General features: G+C 33.5%; 1 protein-coding gene across 3 annotated transcripts; it reads left to right on the top strand.

The window, feature by feature from the left end:
• Positions 1 to 80: 80 nt before the first annotated feature.
• ZRANB2 (zinc finger RANBP2-type containing 2) lies at positions 81 to 17,470 on the top strand. Of its 3 annotated transcripts, none has more exons than XR_004623271.1 (11): positions 81 to 276; positions 2,542 to 2,594; positions 2,686 to 2,794; positions 3,839 to 3,921; positions 8,437 to 8,513; positions 8,787 to 8,921; positions 10,073 to 10,242; positions 11,773 to 11,859; positions 13,793 to 13,951; positions 15,025 to 15,094; positions 15,629 to 17,470. XR_004623271.1 is itself a non-coding variant. In XM_011237686.3 (11 exons), exons 1-10 carry the CDS (start codon positions 221 to 223, stop codon positions 15,052 to 15,054), a joined length of 963 nt encoding a protein of 320 aa, XP_011235988.1. In that variant the 5' UTR covers positions 81 to 220; the 3' UTR covers positions 15,055 to 15,094; positions 15,629 to 17,470. The 3 variants fall into 3 exon arrangements, 2 of the variants coding, with proteins under 2 accessions (XP_011235988.1, XP_002929695.1); XM_011237686.3 differs by having other exon boundaries at positions 15,021 to 15,094; XM_002929649.4 differs by lacking the exon at positions 15,025 to 15,094.
• The last annotated feature ends 160 nt before the right edge of the window (positions 17,471 to 17,630 follow it).

Here is a 17,630-nt window from a genome sequence, read left to right as displayed (position 1 = left end):
GCACCATAACTCTTTCGGCCAGGAAACAATCGCACACGCATCTTACTCTGGACTATAACGTTCACATTCAATCCCGGCCGAGTGTCCTCATTATCAAGCCCTGGTGCAGTGGTCCGTCGGAGTCAGGCGTCGTGGGGACAGCCCCGGAGTGCCGAAAGTCCCCAGCCCGCTTCCTCCTGCGAAGACGTAGCTGTGGGTGGCTGTGGTGGCGGCGTCCAAGATGTCGACCAAGAATTTCCGAGTCAGTGACGGTGACTGGATTTGCCCTGACAAAAAGTGAGTTCATGAAGGGTCCAGAATTGGGGCAGGGTTTATCAGTGGAAGCTTTCCCAGGTTCACTCGGCGTTTTCCGTTTTTACGGTCTCCGGTACCTCAAGCCGGGTTGAGGCGGCGAACCGCCAGCTCCCAGGCGGGAAGGAGGCCCCAGTCTCTTCTCGATGAGCTCTTTCGGGAGCCTTTGTGTTGAGTGTTTCCAAGTTTCCTCGACATTGTCTCTCCAAAGCAGCCCCTCTTTTTCGAGAGCGAGACGGCCTACCTTTTGCCCCCACACCCCACCCCCGCCTCGGCCGGGTTTCAGCGATAAGGAAATCTCCAGAGTCCAGGCCAGCTTGCTATTGGATATGCCCCACGTGACTTTTTCCTGCAGAACTTTACTCTCGTTCGCGGGAAGCTCCTTTCTTGAACTCGTCTTTTTGCTTCTCATGATTTGCCTTGTTTTTTTTGTTTTTAATTTCGGCTTTCTTCCGTACTGTTCGTACGCCCCCCACCCCCAAACACTAACCTTTGATTTAAGAAATTCTGATTTTTTTTTCTCTTTATTGATCTTTAATTTCGCCACAAGAGTTGAACCTTTCGCCTCGTTAGAGCCGAAAGGCGAGAGGCCTGTGTTTTTGCCTGTTCAGCCCTGGAGATTCCTGGCAACAGAGAAGCACGTGTTTTAGTGGCTGAGCTTTTTGACATTGTTGCTGAAGCCAGTGTGCTCTATTAAATTGCCAGATTCTTTTGAAGGGTGGTCAAATGTGCCTATTTGGAAATACATGGAAAGTAATTGTCCAAAAATTGTAGAGCAATGAAATATACCAAATGTGAATAGTCTTAATTGATAGCTGTTGATAGTTTTAGAAAAGTTAAATCACTTACTGTCCTTAAAGGGCGTTAAATCCGTATTTCCCCAACATTTGACTTCTATCCACACTTTAAGTAGTTTAAATGAAGTATTGTTGTGTTTATTTCATAATAAATGGATGGCTTATTTGCATAAAGATTGGGATGATCTGAAGGGTCAGGTCTGCCTGACAGTATATAATAGAACAAATTCATATGCTGTGAATAAGCATTGTTGTAAGTGATACAGACTATTGAAAACTTTCAAAATATAAACAACTTGTGATTTTTGTGTTGGTTACTTGTGGAATGATGTGTCTTTGATGGTGTCATTATGACAGCAAATGCAAATATTTGAAGTAGGTCTAAGAGTACATTCAACTCCGTTATAATTAGGTGAATAGAGTATTATTTCTACAGTTTGTATATTCATGATATATTTTCAATGCTTATTTGGGTCATAAGGCATATTTCTTATGGGGAAAAAGGTATAAAAATTATATGGTGTGCTCAGGTTAGTGCCCATTTCATAATTCACGTTTATTTTATTCTAGTATAACACCTAAAAGAAAAGTAATCAACTTTTAAAAATTTAAGCTTTGCATGTGATTCTCTACAGATGCACTTTTAAGACCACTGTTAGTGAACCTGATAGTTTTCTTGTTTTTAATTAAGTTTGCTGAATATAAACATAAAGTGATCGATACTGTGTTGCACTGTGTTGAGTTTATTGGTTATGATGGTTATTTTTTTCAACTAGGTTTCAGAAGTTTGATAAATACTCCCAGAAAGCTCCCATTTCCTTGTAATTACTGAACCTGTTTGTATTTTTAATTAGTATAATCTATCTTCTTTCCTTAGATTCCATCTCCTGCTTATAAAAAGATGATTTTGTCAAGATCCATGAAGCCATCTCTGATTTATCTTTATTTTCCCCCTTGGTCCATCTTTAGTATTATGTATTTCTTATAATACTTAACATTTTTTGGTATATATCTTCTTATTTTCTATACTAGGATTTATTTTCAAGCTGTTTCATTTTATTTTAACTCTCGGTGCCTCACAGTAATTGTTGAAGTAGAGTCCTATCTCACGTTAGCTTTGCCAGGGAGATTTTGTTATAATCAATGATAGGTGCTAATAGAACGCTGAAATACACAGATCCTGAATGACTAACCAGGATCACATAACCAGTTAGTGAAAGATTGGAGGTTTCTTATCCTGGACTTGTGACTTTAAATATTATATTTTTTCAACCTAAATTGCAAGGATTAGGGGTGGGGGCTGCTTTTTTGTTTTTGTTTGTTTTGTAATTTGAGATGGTGTTAGAAGTTCTGGATGCAGGTATATAGTAAGGACACACTAAAAAATTGTGTATATAGATTTTTTAAAATTCTGTAAATTTAAATAATGTCTTTTTTTTTTTTTAATTTTCAGATGTGGAAATGTAAACTTTGCCAGAAGAACCAGCTGTAATAGATGTGGTCGGGGTAAGCATTTAAGAAAGCTTCTGTTACCACTGTATACAGATCATTTTTTTTAATTTCCCCGGTTCATAATGCATTATTTTCCTATTTTCAGAGAAAACAACTGAGGCTAAGATGATGAAAGCTGGAGGTACTGAAATAGGGAAGACACTTGCAGAAAAGAGCCGAGGCCTTTTTAGTGCTAATGACTGGCAGTGCAAAACGTATGTGTTTTAAATTATCCACTTTTTCTTCCATAATAATATGTCTAGCCACTATTTGTCAATACTTGCAATTCTTACTAGTCACATTGACAAACCAGGGAAACCTTTAAATCAAACATACATTGATTGTTTAGTCTGTGTCTGATAGAGAAATATAAAGAATTTTTAAATTCTATTTTAATGGTAGTATTCGTTTTTATTGTGATGGATTATGTATACTAGTAAATGAATGCTTAAGGTAAGCTTGCATTCCAGAAAAAGGGGCTGTTTAAAACTACCAAAACCTACTTTCTATTATTGAAAAATCTCAAAAATTTTCAGCCTCCATCATTAATACAAAATACACTGCAAAATTCATTTTGCCTGTTTACAAAGTAGTTTTAGAATCATAAGTTGTTTGCCATAACTATATCTCGTTAGGTAGTTTTTCTTAATCCTTTTGATTTTCAAGTTCTGTGTAGATTTTTTCCAACTTCCATCTTTTCTGTTATGCAAATGAATCACATCTATGAAAAAGGACTGAATCAGAAGAGGGTTTTACATAAATTTCTGATCCTGTAGATGTTAAATTTATATTGGAGAATTCTCCAGCAGATTAAGTCACTTGATTTGAAACGCCGTGAAATTCAGTGCTTGCACTTCAAAAAAAAATTTAACTTTATTTGGAAGATATAACTTTACTGTACTTTGAGGTGAGTTTGGAGACTGAAAAATTAGTGAAACCTTCAATTTAAAACAAATTTTCCCCCTGAGGCATCAAAATCTCTAGGTATTATTTGCCTCATTTTTGAAAAAAATTACAAAGGCACTCTTCAAACTGTATAGCTTTTCTTCTCTGCTTAGATAGTTCAGTCTTGTTGGAATCCATATTTTCTCTTCAGAAAATGTGAGCTACTGGTACATTCTCTTTGTGGTGTTCTTAAGCATTTCTTTATGGTGGTGATTTCATCCAGGTTTTTATTTTAAAATTCTAGAATGTCTAAAAATTTCCTTTTTTTTACATTGTATTATAGCTTATTAATTTGGTATTTTTCTCTTCTAAAGATGCAGTAATGTGAATTGGGCCAGAAGATCAGAGTGTAACATGTGTAATACTCCAAAGTATGCTAAGTTAGAAGAAAGAACAGGTAAAATATAATCAAATTCTAACTAAATGATTTTAAAATAACTAAAAATTAGTTCTACCACGTTCTCATATAAGAGCATGGTAGTTGAGGATTCTGGCTGTTCTGCTCTTAGGTTTTTATCTTGATATTTTTCTCTCATACCCGAAAAAGTCATCTTTTGTTTAATGCTATCACAGTTCATAAGTCCTGTGCTAACAAATAGTGGCATTAGAAAGGGCAGAGAGGCACCTTTTTAAGGTAGTTGTCTAAAGGTTAGGCTGTAATTCTCAAATTTGGCTGTGCCTTGGTGTCATTTGAGAAACTTTTTAAAAAACAGATTTCAAAGTAGAACTATGAAAGCTCTTTGGGCTTGTATCCCAAAAATCTTTAGGTGATTTGGGTGGTGTTTGCTAACCATTGGCCTAAGTAATAGGTTACTATTGGCTCTGTGTGTTCTTTGTGGTGAGATGAAAATATTTACCTAATTGAATGTAGTTTTTCACTTATCAGCAATAAGTCCAACCACATCATCAAATCTGATTTTATCATGTAGTGATTCGTACATCATATAATCAAAGGCTTCTTTCTATATAGAGTTATCATTGTCAGACTTAGACTTAGTAAACTACTTCCTTGTTTTCCTTTCCTTGAGAACTTCAGACCGCTTGCACTGTGTGGTTTCTGGGAATATGAGACCCATTAGCCTTTCCAGAATCATCTGGACCTATGCCGTCAAGACTGCCCACAGAAATTCTTGTTTTAGTCCCCCCCCCTTTTTTAAATAATATTCTCTCATGTGAGATTATAGTCCAATTTCCTAGATATTTTTTCTTTTTCAATCCTCAAATTTTACCCCACTCTTCTCATTCTTGGCCTTTGTATTGATTGGGTAGATTGGGGCCTTCTAATAAAGTCTCCCCTTTTTTCCCTGCCTTCATCTCTGAAGTATGTATTTCATCTTTTTGATCTTTTTTCTCCCCATACCTCTGATAGTTTGTGTCCTTAGATTAACCATCTTCTGCCTGGCCACAGAATGTTTGTTAAGTTTCTTCAAGGTCCAGTCTCTTAAGTTTTCTTTCTTTGCTCTTTATTTTCTGGGCGTTTTTTTCTAAGCCCTAAGTTTAATCCTTGGCACACCATAATACTCAGATGTATGTCTTCAGCTGAGATTTCTTTGACCCATATATATATATTCAGCTGCCTATTCAACATTATCATGTAAATGTCAAACTTATTATATCCCAACTGAACTCATGATTTTCCCCCAGGACCTGGCCCTCTTCTAGTGATCTCTTTCTCATGATTAGTTCTACCCACCATATGCTTGTTGCATAAGCCAGAAATCTAGATGTGCTTAATAACTCCTTCATTTCTCCTCTATTCCCCCCCAAATTATTTTCCACCACTTTCCTAGATAGGAATACCACTATATCTTGTCTTGGAGAAATAGCCCCTTAGTTGTTATCTGTACATACTCTGTGCCCTCCCCCCGCCCACCCTGTTGGCAGCCAGAGATGTTTTGTTTTCCAAAGTAAAAACTTCGTTGGTTTAAAACTTTTTTTAGGATAAAGTCCAAAACATTTAACAGTTTTTTAAATTGTATTCCCAAAAAGCCTTATATCTATTCATATTCTCTGACTTATTTTGATTCTTCCTTTAAAGTTTCACTATTGCAAGAGAAACTAAAGTCCTCAAAGTTTGATGTCTTACGCTTTTCCTTTACTCAATATTTTTTTCTGTGATTCTGGTGTCTTGACCCCTTCCCACTTCTCTGGCTATAACTAATTGTCTTTGCTGGTCACAGTTGAAGGTGTGAAAATAACCTAAGCATTGCTCTCCACTGTCTCTCCATTATTTTTAATAAGGAAGTCTGAGGTTCTGGGAAGCATTTACTAAATATGGGATAGTTTGAGTAAAAGAAAACTTGATGTGCTACTGAAAGATTGCTGACTTCTGCATTAACCCTTCAAATAATTATACAAATAATTTACTTAGCCATTCTCCTAGTTTTGAATAGTTTATACTTCAATAATGTCTTTGTTTTCAAAAATTAAGTTCCTCTTCTGTAACATGTATGAGAACATGTGAATAGCTTTATATTTGCTATGATATTCATTTTAAAGTAATTTTACAGGGTGCCTGGGTGGCTCTGTCAGTTAAGTGGCTGCCTTCAGCTCAGGTCATGATCCTGGGGTCCTGGGATCAAGTCCCACATTGGGCTCCCTGCTCAATGGGGAGTCTGCCTCTCCCTCTCCCTCTGCCCTACCCCTGTTCATATTCTCTCTCTCTCTCATATTCTCAAATCTTAAAAAAAAAATTAATTATACTTACATACCTATGCAAAATTACTTCTGAATTACAGTTCACTTTTTAAATCCTGCAATAATTTATTTACCAGGTCATTTTTCAGTTGCAAATTACTTAAATGTGAACAAAGAACTCTCTAGAAGCCCAACTATTGGATTTTAAATGGAATTGTTTTAATATTTTTACGTGTTTCCACATATAAACAGTCTAATTTATCAGGCATTTTTCTGTACTGCTAACCTGAAGCTAATCATGCTATTGCATTGTATTTGTTCACTTCCCTTTTTTTATATGTGAATTAATTCCCATATAAATCCTGTGGATTGTTTTGTTTTGTTTTTGTTTTAGATTTTCTCCTTTTAAGTTTATAGAGTTTAGATCTTTATTATTAATCATCTCTTAAAATGACTTATTTTCCATCTAGATCCTGTGAAAGTTTTTTTTGTTTTTCTCCTACTTCTAAGTACTTTGAAGCTTAGATCTTTATTTTTAGTTATCTTTTAAAATTTGTTGTGTTTTACACTACTCATCCCTTAATCTCAGGACATACTGATACAATATTAAATATATCTAGAGGTAAGAAACTATATTGAATTATAACTTTCCACAGTATTTGTAATCTAAAATTAGCATTGAATATGAACTGTTTTCTTGAGGTTCAGCAGATACTCATTGGTATTTGTGTTTCTTTTTATATTTAATTTCCGAAAAGCTAGAGGCAAGATTTTACTAAGAGAAAGTTGTTACTGGTATTTAATACCCTCTTCATGTGTATGTCATATACAGAAGCGAAAGGAAGTTCTTGTATAATATAATTGAAGTCCATATTGTCTCTGAAATAAGGTAGGAGGAGGAGGAAAGGGATCACAAGCAAGTATTTGAGGGATAAGCACCTACAGTTTTCACTGGTTTAAACTATAATGAAGACAAGATTAATGCTTTGGTTTTTTTTTTAAGAAAGTTAAATTTAGTAAATTATTTTCTTGGGACAGTTAAATCCCTTCTATTTGTGTGTCTTATAAAATGATGATAGGGTAATTGATCATTTTTTAAATGCCCATGATTGGTAATTTTAAAGCCACATATCCTAAATTCTTTAAAAATACTTCTTTGTTCATAAATTTATTTAGTGTTTTGCTCGTTCATGAAATCCTTAAATTGGAATCATTGCCTCTCTGTGCTGGTACTGCTCTCCAGTATGTGCAGTAGTAGGTAGATAATGTTCCTCTTGCCTACGTATGTCCATTATTTTTTTAGTGGGAGATTTATTCAAAATCTCACTCTTTCTCTAAAACTAACTACAATTTCTCTTCAGCCTGTGTCAAAAAACTGTCAGTCCAATTGTAGATGGTCGTTGTGACATCAAAGAATAGTGGTTTGCTGATCTTGATTACTTTTTAATAGAGTATTTTCAGTTTAAAAATTTACTGCCTACTTCACTGAACCTGAGTGACTTTGAACAATATATTAAAAATAGTATTAAAACCAATTTGGGTGTCCTTTATTATGTCATCGTATTTGTTTATATAATTAGGAATATTCCAAACCCTAGCTACATTTTAGCCTAGCAAAATTTCAACATATCAGAAAAATACAGTCTGTCTGCAACTGGTAATCAGTGAAATTTGATTCTTAGTTCTTACTGAACCCACTCCTCCTAGAAGAATTATGGTTAAGTACAGAAGAAACTAGTTTCAAAACTTGGTTATAGCATAGAATTTAAGGAGATGTTTTCCACCCATGTATTCATACTCTAAGTCATACAAGACATTTTGAAATTGAGAAGAGCTAGAAATGTAGCAACCAGAGCTTTTTCAGTCAAAGTATCTATCTTTGACACGGTTCTCTGTAATGATGTTGGGTTTTTTGGTTTTTTTTTAAGATTTTATTTATTTATTTGACAGAGTGAGAGAGCACAAGCAGGGAGAACAGCAGAGGGAGAGGGAGAAGCAGGCTGCCCACCAAGCAGGGAGCCCGATGCGGGGCTCGATCCCAGGACCCTGGGATCATGACCTGAGCGGAAGGCAGACACTTAACCATCTGAGCCACCCAGGCACCCCGTAGTGATGTTTTTTTAATATGCTTTTTTTAAGCTAGTAATTTATTAGCTAAGGCAAATGTCATTGATGAGATTTTTCTTTTCCTCTATTGCTTGGAGGTGATTTTGACATGTTTTCGTTATTTCAGTGAATTGTCATAGGGTAACAGTTTATGCCCCTCCCTTTTTAGGCTATGGTGGTGGTTTTAATGAAAGAGAAAATGTTGAATATATAGAAAGAGAAGAATCTGATGGTGAATATGATGAGGTAAGCTATACATTAATATGCAGGTTGAACACAAATTAGAAAACGTGTTAAAAAATATCTTAAATGCGAAGGAACAATAAATGTATCTTCTTTTTCTAAGTATACTTTGTATCCTTTAAAGTAGCCTACCATTTTTTAAAAAGTCCTAACTTAAATATATAATTGTTACAATTAACTTGAAAATATTGACTTAAATATATAAAAGTAATTTCTTAGAAAAATAGTAATTTTAAAACATTTTAAGCTGACAGAAATATGAAACTTTTTCTCTAGTTTGGACGTAAAAAGAAAAAATACAGAGGGAAAGCAGTTGGTCCTGCATCTATTTTAAAGGAAGTTGAAGATAAAGAATCTGAGGGAGAAGAAGAGGATGAGGATGAAGATCTTTCTAAATATAAATTAGATGAGGTAAATGATTTCCTTGTCTTATTTCCCCTTAGTCTTATTTGAGCTATGATATAACGCGAATCTTTTCAACGATATTTGTTTAGTAGTGAAGGTATGCTTTATGTATTCATTTGTTCTCAAAAAGATTTTGAGCTTCACTCTCGCCGGCACTATTCTGGCTCTTTAGATGCAATAATAATGGAAACAGAGCCATCCTTCTTTTACTGGAACTTCAATTTTAGAGGGGAAAGATACAAATGAACAAGATAATTTAGATAGCAGTGGCATCGTAGAGATAAATGTGGTAACATCATGAGAAGAGCTACTTTGTTTTCAGTGGTTGGAGAGATTTCTGAGGAGATGTAATTTGAGCTGAGACCTTGAATGATAGTATGATACTAGGTGCTGACCACAAGTGCTGTGGTCAGAGCACTTTTAGGCAGAGAACAGCAGAGAAAAGTCATTTAAGTAGGAAAGAAACAAGCAACATCAAAAAATCATATATAAACCAATGTGGTTAGAGCAGAGGGGAGAATGTGGTGAGAGGGACAAACCCCACCATCAGATCAGGTGGTATTTATTCTGTGAGTCGAGCATAAAGTTTTATGGCCTGATGTATACATCCAGATTAAGGGTGAGTTGAGGTCTGATCATAAGCCCTCAAATGCAACTAAACAAATCAGTGTGAAACAATTTTTAAAGCTTAACAAATGAGATCAAACAGATATGATAGATTTCAGAGTGGTGACTATCAATATATTGAGATATTGGGGAGGCAGACTGAATTTCTAGAGTTAGGGAGACTGCGTGAAAGATTATACTGTAATGTACTGGAGAAAAGAGCAAAATTGTGAACTAAGATGAAGAGGGATTCACGGACTTTGAAGGGGTAAAATTGAAAATTCTTGACAGCTTACTTGGTAATACATTGTGACAGAAAAAGAAGAAATAAGTATGACTTTTAGGTTTTCTTCGATGAAATGTCTGAGATGGTCAAATCTGTTTAGCTGAGATGAGGAATATAGTAGGCAAGTTTTAGGATTGAGAATTTCCCAAGATGTAGATGATACCATATATCCCTATGGAGATGTCCAGTACACAGAACCGTTCATTATTCCTAGTAGATAGCATTAATATGCAAATGTCTAAATAATTGACTAAATTTTTGTTAGGATGAGGATGAAGATGATGCTGATCTCTCAAAATATAATCTTGATGCCAGTGAAGAAGAAGATAGTAATAAAAAGAAATCTAATAGACGAAGTCGCTCAAAGTCTCGATCTTCACATTCACGATCTTCATCACGCTCATCCTCCCCCTCAAGTTCAAGGTCTAGGTCCAGGTAAACGGGTACAGGTCAAGGGTAACACCAGTCAAAATGTCAGTATCTAACTTCTTTATTTATAAATTTTGATTTTCTTGACTGAATAAGCTTTCCTTTTTATTAGAGATTTCATTCAAGTCAACATTTACAAAATAATTTTTTCTTAGTGCTGTGAAGTTACTGTCTAGTATTTTCTGAAATGCAGAGTTTTAATGTGAAACTTCCTCGGTTCATTTTTACACCATGCCATTTATTAAAATACTTTAAAAATTCATTAAATCATTACATATAGTGATACTTAATTATCTAAATAGGTAGTATACATTTAGGAATTTTTAAGTGAAGATTTATATTTACACTCATGATGTTAAAGTCTAGTATAGAAGTTTTCTAGACACTAATTAAATCATTGCTTAATGTACAATGTTTTAATAATTGATAGAGGTATTTTGAATAAAAGAGTAAATTCAGACATACTAGTTCTGTTGGCTTAATGCTCGTGATTTTGAGATGTCCAGGAAAAAGAGGATTTAGTTGGTGTTGTACTTGAGTATTATTTTGCTAGTAATGTAAAATTTCAATAAATATTACCTGATTGGATAGTCAACAATGAAAATTTTAGGTGAGCAAAAGCAGTACCTTATAAAGACAGTGTTCCCTTGAAGAATTCTATTCACGATGCAGTGAAGCCATAGGCCGTGAATTTTAATGGTATTTAGGGATAAAAGTGTTAGCTGATTGAGTACTTAACAGTTAGATAATTTTTATTTGTGTATTATAAAGCTTGAAAGCTTACAGGAGTGATAATATAGTAATTTTAAGATGTAAATATAATAGTAATCTCTTTCTATAGGGTGGTATTTTAAGGGATAAAGATACATATTAGGTTAATTGAATTTAATTTCATTTGTGATTTTTAAAATTTAAATGGGCTGTATCTCCCCTTGTATGTATCATTTTTAATAATATAATTACCTAAGACAATGACAGGATTGTTAATGTATTTTCTCTTTAATTCTCTAACCTTTGAGTAGACAGAAAAACATAGCAATTAAACAAACATACACATGTCGTCATACTTAAAGTGTCGTACTAGCTAGAGACTAAGGAAACAGAAGGAATTTTATTAGGGAAGTTGATAGAGATCTATCAGAGAAGTTAAATTATAAACAACAGCATTCAGTATGCCTGGATTTGTAAATCCTGGGTTGCTTTAAAAATTATTTGTGAACAGAAAGTATTCAGTATTAATGAAGTGAGATAATGCTTAGTGTTTTTATTTGTACAATTTTGAGTGATTTTTGGAGTAATTTAGTCAAACTTGGAAGGTGATAGTTGATTTTTTTTTAAAAAAATAGCTTAAGTTTGGGCATAAATATTTAATAAAATGTTTTAGTTACTTAAAATACTATGTTTTGAAAATATATATCTCAGATAGTTGTCTTTTTATATGAAAGTGAATTCTAATATATATTTTTCTTTCAGTGTTCATTTCACAAAGTTCATTTAAGTGGTCCTGGAAAAAAAAATCGTTCCATGTTGTTCCAGGTCCCGTTCAAGAAGCTCTTCCAGTTCGCAGTCAAGATCTCGTTCCAGTTCCAGAGAACGTTCGAGATCTCGTGGGTCGAAATCAAGGTGAATGAGGTAGCATCTCTCTGTAAAGCAGAGAGAAAAAATATTTAAAGGCTGCAGAAGGCGTTGCTGCTTTTTTCCTTATTTTGCTTCTACTTGTCAATTTTATTTTAGCATTAGAAAACTAATGCACTTGCCTCAGCTTAATTTTCTCACCATGAGATGTTTCCATTGCCAGCAGTGTGCCAAGACATTCCCATGATTGAATTAAGATCACTATTTTGCATAATGCAACGATTGTTATTTTTGTGCTAGCTAAAATGTGATGAAGTAGGAAGATGGAGCCAAGTCTTATCACCAGATCTCTAGTACATAAGAGTCATATTTGCAATAATAGTTCAAATAAAATTAGAGATATGCAAAGAAAAAGTTTACTATGTTCTTAAAAGGAAGAGAATTAACCTTGCCTCAAAACAGATTTTGTTTTGTAGGGCAATTGTTTCAGTATTACAGAAACTGTTTTGTCATTTACATCGGATAAAGTTTCTGGAATGTTTCATATTTCTATTTTTTGGTAATATTATACAAAATACTATAGAATTATAAATATAAAATGTTATACATAAGTACTATATATAGAACAAGCATTCCTCTTAAATTTTACAAACTAAATTAAGAAGTATGGTTGGTTAAGAAATACATCTATATGGTTGGTTAGTCTAGGTAGGATGTGGTCTTAAGTAAGCATTACTGTTAACTTCAGTTTGCATTTAGTCCAACCTGTATAGGGAAACAGTTTGTGAATAAGCAAATGAAACATTAGTGTTTATTTTCTTGAAGTTTTATTCCTAAATTTGGTCAAAATATGCTACCCTTCAAGTTGATTTATTAATCATTTATTTAAAGCATTTAACAAGAATAAGAAAATGACTAAAATTCCACTTGTGTGGAAATTCACACTGAAGTTAATGATAGTTTTTTGGTAAAAATAATTGCTTAGTGGAGCCAAATCTGTAGCATTAGAGGGCAATTGCAGTTTAACACTAAAGGAAGAAAGAATGATATGCAAGCTTGTATTAAGCCAATACAAAATGGAGAGCAAGTGAGTTTATTGTTATTATGTATTATCAATGTTTTAGATCTTTTGAGTGCTTCTTAGGTGAAGATCCTTAAATCCTAGTTCCCTTTGGGAAGTACTAGAATTCAGATTTACAGAACAGCTTTCATGTTCTTCCCAAACTTTTTTTTCATTGCTTATAACTTTCCAAAGAATTCTCCTTTTGGGCTTTCTGATTTTATTTTAAGCCCAAAGGTGAATTTTTTGGGAAGTTTGAGCTAAATTCCTTCAACCAAAATATGTAAATGAAGAAAATTTGCATTTAAACATTTGCACATTTACTTCTACCTGAAACATGTGAATGTCAACACTTCATACTTCATGAATAGTCCTTCATAAAAATAAAGATTGTTAATATAAATCAGAGTTTTAAAGTTAATTTGTTTTATTTTTCTTTGATTATTTGGCAGTTAATAGTTACTGTTCTTTCTCATTGCTGTCCCCTATCCCTGCCTGTTTTATAGCAACTTAACTAATAAGTTGCATAATTCCCCCAGGAATTGTTGTTTGCCTCGGGAAGTTGTATATGACATACAAGCTTGTTTCCCAAATGGGAGGATGTTTTCTAGACATAAAGTCGTGCAAATGCAGTTACCTCTTGGTTTTGTTATTTATGTATACTTTAAAATGAAATAAGCTGGTTTTTAATTATAAGTGATGAACACTTAGACTGTTAAAAAGATGAAATTAAAGTAATTGTACTTAAATAGAATTGTTTTCATGGTTGAACCAGAAGTCTTCTGTTGAGTATGCAGTAAGTATTCCTTCTTACAAAATTTTCAGTTGTTATATCCTGTTTATTTTTGGAGCTGTTAACTAAATGATCTGCCTCATTTCTCCTTTTAATGAAATGTTTGATTTGTTTCTCAATCAATGAAGATCCAGCTCCAGGTCCCACAGGGGCTCTTCTTCCCCACGAAAAAGATCTTACTCAAGTTCATCATCATCTCCTGAGAGGAACAGAAAGAGAAGTCGTTCTAGATCTTCTTCATCTGGTGATCGCAAAAAAAGACGAACAAGATCACGGTCACCTGAAAGGTTTGGGTTTCTGTAGAAATAAGAATGGGTGTTCTTAAGTGTGTTTAATAGATTAAACTTCCTAGTCAAGCATTAGATTTTCATTATCTCCTTGTTCCAATTTTAAATTACACTTTTCAACTTTGAACTTCAAAACCATTAATTACTTGTTTATCCTGTGTACTTTGATCAGGTTGCTTAGAAAAGTTGTAGATCAAACCACTCTTTCACTATCCGGTCATTTTATTGTTTAAATTTTTATTTTTGTATATGATTATTATAGCCAACTCTCGGTTATTTCTGTCTTTTAAGATTGTAATTCAGAGGCTGTATGTAGAAATAATTTAGAAGTTGATTTTTAAATGTATTTATGTTATTAATTTTACATTAAATATTAGAAATCAGAATTCTGGGGCCTCTAGTAAAAAAATTAACTATTTTAGATCATTGGAAATCTTTTTCTCATTTAAATATTTATAAATGCATTTCCACAGCAATTATTGTTTTGTGCCCTTCATCTATGAGGATATAAGGAAATTTTTCTTGTAGCTAATACATTTTTCATTTTGCAGTCCATATCTTTTTTTTTTTTTAAGAGAAAGACCTTTACTAGATCACCTTAATATATTGACATTTTTAAAATTTGGAGAGTGTAGGTGTCATTTGTCAGCCTTTTCTTTAGCAGGCTAATTAATTACTCAGTTTCATTAACTTTCTCAATGTCTAATTATATAGGCATTTTAGTGATTTCCTTTGTAATCTTTGCAAATTTTCCATATCCTTTCAGCTTGTGAAAATAAGAATTAAGTAGAATCTAATTATTGCTGGTTTCAGTGGTAGGATTACCTCATGATTCCTTCTTATACAGAGTGATTAATTTTGCTTCACATTTTAAAGTTTAGATATTAAGGTTACACACGACTATAGTGTTGTTTTCGTGCATTTGTTCCTTTGTAAGAAAATTACTCTGTACTTGAGTGAAATTCATTCTGTGCTTTCTTACCACTCTGCAGATTTTTATCTTAGCCACATATAATTCCCCTAGTTTGTTGTCATCTAAACTTAATGAACATGTTCTCTATTCCATAAGCCAGGTGATTGGTGAAAACACTAAACAACCCTGAGCCCAGGGCCAACCCCTCGGAACACCACTACTTTACCCAGGTTGATATATTGACTTATTCATATTAGCTGCATGAATATAACCCTATAACTAATTGTACAATCATCTTGTGTGACCTAGATTTCCAAACGTAATTATTTATGAATATATACACAGAAGCCTTGCAGTATGTGTTTACATGTAGACTTACCACACTACAGTGTATCACAGGGGTTGATTTAGTTACACTTCCATTACCAAGTTTATATGCTTTTGTTGTATATTATCTGTAATTTTACACATTTTTGCAAGGCTTTCCTTCATTACCTTAAATAATTGAGAGGTGGCTATATCTTGAGAAGATACTTGTAAATTATAGAGAATTTTAAATTACAGTTATGCTATTACTGGGCTCACATCCAACATCTAAACACTAGTTAGTGATTATGTGTATACATTTGTATCTTAAATTTTAATTAATCTTTTTGCCAGCATAACGAGGTTTTATTTTTTATTATATTCTCAGTCTTATGAATGAATGCTTGTTAACCAGCTCTAGCTTACTAGAGTATCTGCTTTGTCTTTATGTCTTACAGGCACCACAGGTCATCTTCTGGATCATCCCAATCTGGTTCCCGTTCAAGTTCAAAAAAGAAATAATGTATTAAAATTTACATCTTAAAAAAAATCAGTACAGTGCATGAAGCATATTTTTTAAGAAGTTGGTGTCTTACTTGGTCAGAAGTGCTAAATCTGCTAGTAGAGGTGCATGCCTTTCATTGCTTTTCAGAACAATACAGCTGTGTTTATTTGTGAAATTTAAAGTAAATAGTATTTTAAGCCATAATGTCCCCCAAATAGATGCTCTATTTATCATTCATTATTTACAACCATTTGCTTCACTGAAAACCATTTCAGCTATGACAAAGTACTTCATTTCCTAATTTGAACTCTTGTTTTTTTCATTTCCGAATATGAACTGTCTCTTGACTGAAGACAGGATAACCTAGGCTTGCCTGAACTTTGGGCATGGAGGCAAGACTGTGGTAAAGTAGTTGGAAACAATCTGTTTATATTAATCTGGGAAAAGGAGTCAACTTGTTTATTTTAATCTATGTCAAAGTGATTCTTATCAGAAAAAATAAAAAACGGCCGACTGGAAACTTTTATTTTGAAATTCCCTATGCTGAGGGTGCCTTAGAATCTTTGTCTCTCTCTTACTCAGTTTTACTTTTTGTACCACCACATTTAATGAAGAAACATCTTGTGAATTGCAGAAGGAAAGGGGTGTTATTCATTTCTCCTTGCCTGACAAATGATCTTGAACAAAAGTGTAAAACCAGTTCCTCTTTTTACTGGTATTATTGATGAGAAAAACATCTATTTCAAAATGTTTATCTTTTAATATTTTAAGAAGCTCTGTGATAACCTTTAAAAACCCAGTTATCACATATGGTAGCGCAAAGTTAAATCATAGTTAATGAGGAACAAATTGAAGAAAGCTTCAGAAGTGTATTTCTCTGGTTGAAAGGCCACCAGAGAGATTGTGAAGTGAACATTTATTTGCCTTGAGATGTTCAAACACTGCATAAAATTTTCTTTTAAGTAACAAATGCTTATTTCAGCATGACATGCAGAAAATACTGTTCCTATTCACTTAAAATTACTTATGGCTTAAAATACTTTCAGAGTTTATTTCTCAAAATTAAAATCTGGTGACTTGAGCTCCATTTTGTCCTCTGGCTTGAAAACAGAAAGGTTTCTCTTAGCAGTATCTTCAGTGACAATGCAAGGTAAGTATATTAAGGGAAATCGACAGTGCGCTTGGGGATTTTTTGTCATGGGGATCAGTACCCACTTTCTGTTTTTTTCCTTAATTTTAAATTATTGTCTACTGCAATTAAAAATTTTAAAGTTTTAAGATGTTTAGTAGACAGACCAAACAAAATTATTTGTTTTTTATTTTAAAATGAGTGATTTTTCTCAACTGATCTAAAGAGGAAAGCAAAATATCTTATGTAGAAGTATTTTGATAATATTTTTACAGTGAACTTCCCCTTTTTTTTTTTTTTATGTCTTAATTTTCTTTGCTACGTTTACTGTAGGTTGCACAAGAACTTTTACTCTCTTGTAATTGTGCCTCAGACTTCTTGAAAGTCCACCTTCTAAATTGCCCAGATGATCTTCTAGAGTCTACATGTTACCATTGGTTTATTCTTGTGCTTTCTGTATTTGAAACTTTGGCTGTACTAAGCAAATGCAAGGTTATAAATTTAGCTAATAGTTTACAGACAATTCAGATGATTATGATTTCATTTGGTTTAAGCTGTACTAGTTCATTTCATGAGGAAATGATGCTGTAGACAAATGTAAATAAAGCTGTGAGTCAAGCATCAAGTGGCATTTGTGAGAAATAAATTAGAATTTTTAAGCTCTGAGTGAATGTTCATTTTTAAGCTAATTACAGTCCTGTTACTTTTTATTGTGCATTTTAAATTCTTTTATATTCATTTACCTTTGTATAACATCACCCTGTGTTTATACAGGAATGCTTGGTTTAAAACATACCAAAGTCATGATCAACTATAACTATAACGT

This window comes from Ailuropoda melanoleuca, chromosome 2, assembly GCF_002007445.2.
Source record: "Ailuropoda melanoleuca isolate Jingjing chromosome 2, ASM200744v2, whole genome shotgun sequence".
Classification (NCBI taxonomy): domain Eukaryota; kingdom Metazoa; phylum Chordata; class Mammalia; order Carnivora; family Ursidae; genus Ailuropoda; species Ailuropoda melanoleuca.
The sequence above is the reverse complement of the archived record's forward strand: the minus strand, read 5'-3'. Positions and strand labels throughout refer to the sequence as shown.

Coding starts and splice junctions, on each gene's coding strand:
- ZRANB2 (XM_002929649.4), top strand. CDS start 221: ATGTCGACCAAGAATTTCCGAGTCAGTGACGGTGACTGGATTTGCCCT. Junction 2,595..2,685: donor CTGTAATAGATGTGGTCGGG/GTAAGCATTTAA, acceptor TCCTATTTTCAG/AGAAAACAACTGAGGCTAAG. Junction 8,514..8,786: donor CTGATGGTGAATATGATGAG/GTAAGCTATACA, acceptor CTTTTTCTCTAG/TTTGGACGTAAAAAGAAAAA.